Raw genomic sequence first — 10,000 nt, 5'->3', positions numbered from 1 at the left:
TCTTCTCTTCTCTTCTCTTCTCTTCTCTTCTCTTCTCTTCTCTTCTCTTCTCTTCTCTTCTCTTCTCTTCTCTTCTCTTCTCTTCTCTTCTCTTCTCTTCTCTACTGTAATCTTCTCTACTCTACTCTACTCTTCTCTTTTCTTCTCTACTCTACTCTATTCCACTCTACTGTTCTCTTCTCATCTCTACTCTACTATTCTCTTCTCCTCTCCTCTCTTCTCTTCTCTTTTCTTCTCTTCTCTTCTCTTCTCTTCTCTTCTCTTCTCTTCTCTTCTCTGCTTTACTCTTCTCTACTCTACTCGAATCTACTCTACTCTACTCCACTCTACTCTTTTCTTTTCTACTCTATTCTACTCTACTCTATTCCACTCTTCTCTTCTCTTCTCTTCTCTTCTCTATTCTACTGTACTCTTCTCTACTCTTCTCTTCTCTTCTCTTCTCTTCTCTTCTCTTCTCTTCTCTTCTCTTCTCTTCTCTTCTCTTCTCTTCTCTACTTTACTCTACTCTACTCTACTCTACTCTACTTTACTTTACTCTTCCCAACTCTACTCTACTCTACTCTACTCTTCTCTTCTCTTCTCTTCTCTTCTCTTCTCTTCTCTTCTCTTCTCTTCTCTTCTCTTCTCTTCTCTTCTCTTCTCTTCTCTTCTCTTCTCTACTCTAGGGAAGAGAGATGTGCGCAGTGTTCAGCCCTTCTCCAAGCAGGACATGGCCCAAATCCCATTTGTGGAAATCATCCGAAACTTCCAGCTCATGGAAGCGGGGAACGTTCCAGAATGCCCCCTGAAATACCTCTACCCCGACACCCCCAAAGACCAGGCCTTCGGGAAGTACTACAACGAGAAGACTGGAGGTGAGCATACGTATGCTGTTACAGTAAGGTGATGATGCACAGGGCAAAAGGCCTGGTTATCATTGTAAGCAAATTATTTTTACAAAATGTACAAAAGTATTTGGCAATACACATTTAGAACAAAAATACGAGGCTAGTTGCAGATTTCTTTTGCAAATTTTTTATTGCAAATTTATTTTGCTAAATTGATCTGCAACTCACAAATCTGTTTTGTTCAACAGAGGAGAGCCCATACTTCAAGTACATCAAGACCAAGCTGATGTTTGTATCAAAAGAGTAAGTACATCACTGTATAATGTGTCTCTGCAGTTAGATTATGAAGGATGCATTACAGTAACTTTTAAGAGTCAGAGATAGAGACAGAATTGATTTTTTTGTGCATGTTTTGTACAGTGTGAGTGTTGTAAGAAGAATTGGAGTACTGCACTTCTAGAACTTTGAGTTAACTGCTCTGTATTCTGGTCATTAGCTCTTGAGCCGTGTTTATCAACCTTTTTTGTCTTGCGTACACCCTAAACGTTTTTGTCATACCATGAATACCCCATTGCTCATGCTCTAGATCTCATCCTCTGTCCCAATATCATTATACTCATCCCTGGTTGAGAATCACTGCTTTAGAGAACTGACACTGTGGTTGTTTCTGACTTTACTGTATTGTATGGACTTTACATGTCCTTTTGTGAGAGCACCACAACAAGAACACTTTCTCTCTCTCTGTAAAATAGATGTGGAATACAGTACCATGGATGCACAGCACACCACAGTGACCGATTACATTGTACCATAGACATACAATACCATAGGCTGGCACATAGCACACCACAGTGACCTACTCTATGAGACGTGGTACCATTCACGACTAGGCAAACAAGCAGTAAATCTAGTAACTGAGATCACTCTTGAATTCCTCCTTTGAGGGACTGAAGAATAAGGGTGCAAGTCAGTGTCCTTCCTCAAGTCGTTTTCTTATGATGCAGAACTCCATGTCATTGATGGCATCTCAATAGAATGTGTTTACAGTTTTTCTCGATTGCTTACTGTACACACATTTTTCGGAATCAGTTCTCGAATTCTCAAAACTCTACACACAAATCTCCAAACCTCACACACAACGGGCAAAACTCCTCACTACCTCTGAAAAATGCACGTCTTGTCTGAAAACAATGTACTCTCTTCTAAAAAGGTCATTTTGTTCTCAAATGACACACACAAGCAGTCATTTTAATAAACTCTTATGTGAACCATTGGACACTAATATGCACAAGGTAAAACTCTATACTCAACTTGAAACACAGTAGAAACTTATTTTCTTCAGTGTTCTACTTACTAAAGAGGGTATTTTTCTGTAGTAAAATACTGAAATATTGTTTTTAGACTCAGAGTACACAGATGTGTATATATTTTACATATTTTTCTGATATTTAAAAAATTGCACTAATTTATTGTAAAATATTGGGTAACCACATGAAAGTGATGTCTTGTATAACATATTTTGGAGTTCAAAAACTAAACAAATGTGTTTTCTCCTTGCATCCACTCATTTTTCATCAATATGACATGCAATGTGTGTCCTTATGGGGTGATGATTTCAGATTGTAAACCGGTATGAAGAGAGTTTGCCCATGTGATGAGGAAGTGAACTTAGTATGGCAGTTGATTTTAGTATTTTGAATGACAGTGTGTTCAATGCGACAACTAGGGTTTTTCTTCATGAAAATTGTGTGTAATCCAGAGAATTGTGTGTAGTGGTTTGAAAAGAGTGTGTTTTAAAACTGAAATGTGAGTGCAAAGAAGGAATTGTGTTTAGTGTTCAGTGACATTGGTTAGGGGAGTTGGGAAATGAGTGAGATGTTCCGAGAATTGTGTGTGAAGTACCAGAAATTGTGTGTAAGCAATCGAGAAAAACTGTATTCAATATCTGGCTAACACACAATTTGGATGTCACTCACTCATTTGTAATCAGGATATTGAAGGGAGGGTTGAAAAATCCACTCTGAGCTGCTCGACAGCGTGGAAACCTTATTGTTTCCTCCATGGACGGAGGTCTAAGAACCCAGGCAAAAGGTCAGACACCGGAAGAAACTTGAGGAATGATCTGAGAAGCAGCCCGAAATTCACCTGCTACGATATAGCACACTTGCTGTAGTGAACAGGGCAGGCACTAGGACCCTGAGGAGAGTACAGAGTAACAGCACGGTCCGCGTCTGTGATGTCTGTCCTGTCCTGTGCTACTGTATCTCTTGCTGCGCCAACATGCAGCAGGTTTGTAATTCAATGCAATGTGATTGGTAGGAGCGGGTCTGAGGGCAAGCTCTCGCAACCAATGAGCAATCAGTGTTTGCAGCACTGCGATGAGGTCACGGGTAAGTTCTAAACTCCTATGAGCCAATCACACGCTCCCAATACCCGCCAAACCCACCCCATCACAGCCTGTGCTTCAGTCGCTGATCTGCATGGAGCACTATGAAAATAGCTGGGCCGATTCTACTGCCAGAGCAAGGGCATAGCTTACCATATGTTTGCCTGCTAACTTGCATGTTTTCATCTTTTGTTTTCCTTTTCTTTGGTTCGTTGTGCTTTGTTTGGTGCTGACAGTGAGGTTGTGACATAGGCTCTGCACCAAGGGGTTAATTATTGCAAATACTGACACCTTGTGTTGGTTCACTTGTGGAGTTCAGTGTGGTTGATTTTTTGTCACCCGTGGTCCGGTTGGTTCTCAATATCCCTCCTTCAGTTGTATCTTCAGCAGGTCCTTCGTCCTCTCACCTTCTCATTGACAACCTGATCTCAAAGAATTCTGTGAATTCCATTTCCGCCATGGCATACTTTTGGCAAAACCTGTGAAAGTGCCAACAGATTTTGTGTCCTCAAGGGGGAGTGTTTATTTCACAGAATTTTGTGAGTTCATGTTGTTTTAGACATCCTCAATGACATTGATCGTCGAGAATGGAGGTGTGAGGACACAACTGGAGGGGGGATATTGATATGTACCCTCAGACACCTCAATGGGCACTAACTAACTCTCCCTGCATCCTATTCCTCATGTTAAATGTCCTGATCGGGGCCATCTTTATCAAGTTCAAGTTTATTATAGCCAAATCAACAGTATAACATACAGTTGCTAGGAATGTCTTTTGGTTTGCTCACAAATTTAACAACACAAATACATATCGCTAAGACAAAACACAAGAAAACAAGAGGGGCCATAAATAAACAGGGAATTACGCATACAAATAAACATTGAAAAGTGCAATAAGACATAATACATTACATAGTGCAAGTACAGTACAGTACATTATGGCACTTTCCTTATGGCACCTGATCTGATGAGGGTGTTCATGGCATCTGATGATGGCTCCCTATTCTGTTGAGATGGGCTGGTATGCATGCAGCAAGAAACTGATATTGATATTTACCCCCAGACAGGTGTGAATAGACACTAACTAACTCTTTCCGAATCCCCTTCCTAGTATAAAATGTCCCAATCTGGACCCTGTTTCTCACAAACCTCATTACTAACCACTTGGCGACTTAGTAGGTTGTCTATTAGGACATCTGATGATGGTGGCTATGTCATGCATGCAGTAAGAAACTGATCCCAATGAATTGATCAGGTTTCGGCTTACTAACATTTGTACCTCCTCTGGATCCTTAGCACCTTTCTTGATTAATATTCTTTTCACACAGACGTCTCTTGATCAATCCATTCTGTATGTCTGTTGTTGAAGAGCTCTTTTCAACAATGTTAAATATCCATTTCCAAAAATATTCAGAAATTACATATTTTATTGTACCTGTCTGTAAAAATCACTGCTTTGTTGATTGACTTTGGTAAGGACAAGTCAGAAAACAGTCCCATTTCCCATTTGCAAAAGAAAAAAAACATTAATGACAAAGTTATTTCAATGGCTTTTACTTTGTTTTGGGAACAAGCTCTTTTTTGTACATGCATATACACACTGGTGCCATCTTCCATAACTGACCTTCTGTATGTGACTGCATGTTTCTCCCCAACTGTAGCTGCAGTGGAGCCTCTGGCCACAGGGGGCAGTATTGACCCACTGCCCAATGGGGACAACATGGGGCACCTTCCCACGGAGATCAGCATGGAGCCCCTGGCCAATGACAACTTGGGAACACTGGCCAACTGCAATTTTGAGACCCTGGCCAGTGACATCGTGAGCTCAGGGGACAGCATTGGTCAGTTGTTCCTGCGTGACAACGGGGAGCAGGCTCTGCTGGGGACGGAAACTCCAGACCCCGATGATGACCTGCTGCAAAAGTTCCTCTCAGACCCCAACATGCTGCAGGACATGGGCTTCACAGGAGACAACAGCTTTTCAGGGGACAACAGCCTCCCTGGGATCTTCACTGATGAAAACAGCCTTCCTGCCTATCTCACTGAGCTGTCGACAGCCTAAAACATCAAGGACACCTACACACTAATACTCATACATATATTGTACATGTACATTGAACACACGCACGTTCATACATGAACACAGTATGTTCATAGTAGACAGACAGACAGACAGACAGACAGACACACACACACACACATACTGAGGGTTCTTTCTGAGCTTACAGCATCTCCTCGTCATAACTTCAATAACCTACATGTGGCAGTGATCCACTTTAACTTCTATAAGCAGCATTTCCTTCATAGTGACCCTCCCCACACATAACCCCCCTCACAATCAGACCAGTAGGAAAAACACATTCTGCCACTGTAAGAGAAAAAAAAACCCTGTTTATACTCAGAAACACATTTTTAATGTATTCATTTAAGTTATTCAGGCATTTCAATATAATAGAGCCAATAAATGGACAAAATAAAGAGAGAGAAATTATGGGGTAGAATCTGAAAATGATCTTATCCTGAAACTGACACTTTATCAAAGTGCACTACTGTGCACATTTCAGCAACTCGGGGGTGTGTTTCTCGAAAGCGTAGTTGTTAGTTAGTTAGCAACTTGGGTAGTTGCCAATGGAATGGAAATTGCATTGCGAACAACAAAGTAGCTAATGAAATTAGCAACTATGGTTTTGAGAAATGCACTCCAGATTTGTTTTTTGTTTCCTCTGACATGTCAGAGGGGCTGACTAAAGATTACCTGACATTGATTGATTTGGTTTGCTAAATGCACACGGCCACTCAGGACTGATTACTGGAATAACAGTTCAGTCCCATTTCATGTTTATTTATGTTGCGATCCCATTAATGTTAGGCCATTCAAAATACTTCAGCACCTTAGTGTGACTGCTTTTAGTACAAATTCAGTTGCTCGTATTTTTTGGCCCCGTTCTGTGTATTGTAGTGCTTCACCAGCTAAATGTTTTCTGTGTGTTGTCTCACTGGATAGATTACTGTAGGGCCATTCATGAGTCCCAGATGGTCACAGCAGGAGTCCATAATGGTCTATGACATGGTGGGCAAAATGTATCTCTTGACAGGGCGCCCGCAATTTCTTGTGGCCCCCATTCCTCGGAATACTTAATCCCAATTATGTGAAGTACAGTAGTGACTTGCGTAGTTACCGTACATCAGGATGACTGGTAAGCCTTTTAATATACAGTACCAACTAAAAGGGATTTATTGTGTTGTACTGCGACCAAATCAAATCTCTAGGACTATGATCTCAAATAGTCTCTAATACATAGTAGTCTCTTGCTTTGAGTTCACAGCCATTTAAGGTACCAATTTAAGTTGCTTTCTGGAATAGCACAGTCAGATAATCTACTGTATGTACATTATAACCTTCTTGCTGGAAGACCAAGCATACTCTACTCACTCAGATGTTACAGGAAATACTGTCCCGCACACTTTCACAGCTTACATAAACAGTGCCTAGGTCATATTACAGTACATAAAAAGCATATTCATTAAATGGCTTTACATCTTTAGACTTAGAATCAAAACACTTCCATATTACTCATTCTTCCATAACTAGAAACTCTGTTTGATGTACAACTGGTCATAAGAAGTATGCTTGAATGATCTATTAGTTGAAAAGTTAGAAGAGTGAAAATGTGTACTCAATTTTCTTAGACTGTGTCTGTGATTTTTCTGAACTCTGCGTGAATGAGCTGCACAAGTCTTTGTGAGTAAGGCAGCTTTTGGAAGTGAAATGAGTTAGAATGGAATGCATGACAAATTATGACCACGTAGGTGTGAATCATAGTCATACCGAACAATTTGAATTGTCCTCCCTCAAGAACAATCTTGAAACATGACTACACAGGGGCAGAGGTATTGGGTGGATGAGCGGGGCTCTTGCCTCTGAGCACAGGTCCTTCCCGTATTGTCCGTGGGGGCCCTTTAGTGACCTTGACAGGCCGTATGGGGGTCCCTATCGGTGCTTTGCCCTGGGGCCTTGTGTGTATTTGTTCTGCCACTGTGAACACATACCCAAACAGTACAAAATTGGTCATTGTTTCGTATAATGTTTAAATCTAGAACTTTGTATCTAAGTGAACCTGTTGCCCATGCAATATACAGTACATGACGTGAATAATTAATGTATTGGATGTAATCCCATTGAAGTAGCTGTTTTATAGCTATGGAGTGTGTAATTGAGGGCTTTTAAATGCACTGATTTCTGTCCCAGTTTATCTAGGAAAAACAATTGTCTGACTGTGATAGCAACTTAATTGTTAAAAACAATTTATGTAACGTCATGTTTTTGTAAATAAACTTTTCCTTTAAAGCCTTGCCAAAATATATGTCCAGATAATCTTTGTTAAAAGCAAACTCATTCGCAAGATTATTTAGGAATTCATATAATAAATGTGGTCGATTTGGCAGAAATATGCTTCTGATGTCAATGTCATGATCGATTCTGTGAAAAAGTGGATGTATGTCTCTGACAGTGATGCTACTGGCAGCTCATAGTTTTTTTTAACTTACTGGTTAAATTGGTGTGCATAGCACATTGTGTTGGACAGCTTTCAAACAAAAATAACAAAATACACTATTGCCTCTCGTCCACTGCCGGTTTTCTAGTCCTACAGCTCGACAAAGTGAGACTCGGCCGCCACTTTTTGCTTTTCGAATAGGCACGACACAGCTCAATCGTAAAGTAAAAAGTGGAGGCCGAGTCAAGCTGTGTCGAGCTGTAGGCCTACCAGAACACCAGCAGTGGAAAAGAGGCATATATGTGCCTTCCTAATCACATCAAAAATCAGAAATGGAGCAGTCCGTTAGATGTTGATTGTAATGCTGGTAGTAGCCTACTGGAGATAAGGGTGGCTGTGCTGTGAGAATCATTTTTTTTTTTACTTCTCCAGCGCATTCAACACCATACAACCACTGCTGCTGAGAGAGAAATTGGAGTGGATTGGAGTGCAGCCTAGCCTGGTAACCTGGATCACTGATTACCTCACAGAGCGGCCCCAGTTTGTAAGGATGGGTGACATAACATCGGAGACAGTGATTAGCAGCACAGGAGCGCCACAAGGAACGGTTCTCTCCCCCGTGCTCTTCACCCTGTATACGACTGACTTCAGCTACAATTCTGGGACATGCCACATGCAGAAGTTCTCAGACGACACTGCAATTGTGGGGTGTATAAGAGACGGTCAGGAAAAGGAGTACAGGGGACTGGTGGATGACTTTGTAGGATGGTGCCAAAACAATCAGCTGCACCTGAACACCACCAAAACCAAGGAAATGGTGATCGATTTCAGGCGCTCCACCCCGCCCTTGGTGCCTGTTTCTATTGGGGGAGATAATGTGGAGACTGTCTGTACTTACAAGTACTTAGGAGTGCACCTCGACAATAAACTGGACTGGTCCACAAATTCTGATGCACTTTACAGGAAAGGCCAAAGCAGGCTCTATTTCCTCAGAAGGCTGAGGTCCTTCAATGTGTGCAGCCAACTTCTGCTTATGTTCTACCAGTCTATCATGGCCAGTGTGCTCTTCTACGCTGTGACTTGCTGGGGTGGAAGCATTAGGAGGAGAGATGCTGGACGCCTTGACAGACTGGTGAGGAAGGCGGGGTCAGTGGTGGGCATGGAGCTGCAGTCACTCACCTCAACAGCTGAGAGCAGAACACTGAGCAGACTGGACTCTATTATGGACAATCAGCATCACCCCCTTAATGCCACCTTCACTAACCAACTGAGTCTGTTCAGTCACAGACTCCGTGCTTTCACCTGCAGGACAGATAGGCTAAGGAGGTCCTTTGTCCCTTGGGCCATTCAACTGTTTAACAGTATACAGAAGGACACTAAGAAGGACATCATTATTGGGGATTGGACTGCCTGAGATGCCAGAGCTGGAACCTCTTGGCATGTGTGTGTGTGTGTGTTTGTGTCTGTGTGTCTGTGTCTGTGTCTGTGTTTGTTTTTATGTAGCTACTTGACACCTGAATTTCCCCCTGGGGATCAATAAAGTTTCTCTACTCTACTCTACTCTACTCTACTCTACTCTACTCTACTGAGAACGCCATTCAATCAGTACATGGTTGTCTGTTATATTATATTAATTTATTCATATTTGCAACCAGGAGGAGTAATTCCAATAGGCCTAACATGGCTCAGTCATGAATCTGGTTAGGTTAACCTAATGAAATGGATAAAACTGCTAATACCAGGAAGTCTGCAGGCTTAATTTTAAGAAAAACAAAGACTCCAGGCTCTTTGACTTTATTAGATGCTTTAGTACTACATCCAGATGTTTAGCCTGATTTGCTTCTGCACCTCCTGCTTTCAATACCCCCCATGTCACTGCAGCATCTTCTGCATCTCGTAGCTCCTGGGGGTGGCGGGGAAGGCGGAGCCGATGTACTTCTTGCCGTTGCCATAGGAGGAGTTGTCCCAGGTGTAGGTCTGGATGATCAGGGTCTCCCCTCCCAAACTCAGCTTACACCTGACACCGGACACACACACAGAGACACACAGAAAGCCCATCTGCATTACCAATGTGCACCCACACACACATAAACACACACATGCAAACCTAAATGCATGTATTTACATACCAGTTAGACACAAACCATGTCTTAGATCAGTGGTTCTTACAGTAACCTTTTTTTCCTTAAGCACCCCCCTTACCTCTGCCCAAGACAAGCCGTGCAACCCCAACCCAAACTTCTACACGTGTATACACACTGAAAAATGATTTAAGTGATTCATTACAATGA

At 41.9% G+C, this 10,000-nt stretch overlaps 2 protein-coding genes across 3 annotated transcripts in view; one reads left to right on the top strand and one right to left on the bottom strand.

The window, feature by feature from the left end:
- stat2 (signal transducer and activator of transcription 2) overlaps positions 1 to 7,666 on the top strand; it is a 28,597-nt gene extending 20,931 nt beyond the window's left edge. Inside the window, exons 21-24 of one of the 2 annotated variants that reach the window (XM_063215062.1) lie at positions 666 to 854; positions 1,076 to 1,130; positions 3,147 to 3,217; positions 4,875 to 7,666. In XM_063215062.1, the coding sequence (XP_063071132.1) occupies positions 666 to 854; positions 1,076 to 1,130; positions 3,147 to 3,217; positions 4,875 to 5,275 (716 nt within the window). In that variant the 3' untranslated portion in view covers positions 5,276 to 7,666. The remainder of the gene's footprint in view (positions 1 to 665; positions 855 to 1,075; positions 1,131 to 3,146; positions 3,218 to 4,874) is intronic. The other variant, XM_063215063.1, reaches the window with a different exon arrangement.
- A 1,673-nt stretch (positions 7,667 to 9,339) lies between these two features.
- Positions 9,340 to 10,000, bottom strand: part of endou (endonuclease, polyU-specific) — a 9,678-nt gene continuing 9,017 nt past the window's right edge. Inside the window, exon 11 of the mRNA XM_063216372.1 lies at positions 9,340 to 9,726. Coding sequence (XP_063072442.1) covers positions 9,582 to 9,726 — 145 coding nt within the window. The 3' untranslated portion in view covers positions 9,340 to 9,581. The remainder of the gene's footprint in view (positions 9,727 to 10,000) is intronic.

The sequence above is a fragment of the Engraulis encrasicolus genome, chromosome 14 (assembly GCF_034702125.1).
Source record: "Engraulis encrasicolus isolate BLACKSEA-1 chromosome 14, IST_EnEncr_1.0, whole genome shotgun sequence".
NCBI lineage: Eukaryota > Metazoa > Chordata > Actinopteri > Clupeiformes > Engraulidae > Engraulis > Engraulis encrasicolus.
This window is presented reverse-complemented; position numbering and strand designations above follow the sequence as displayed.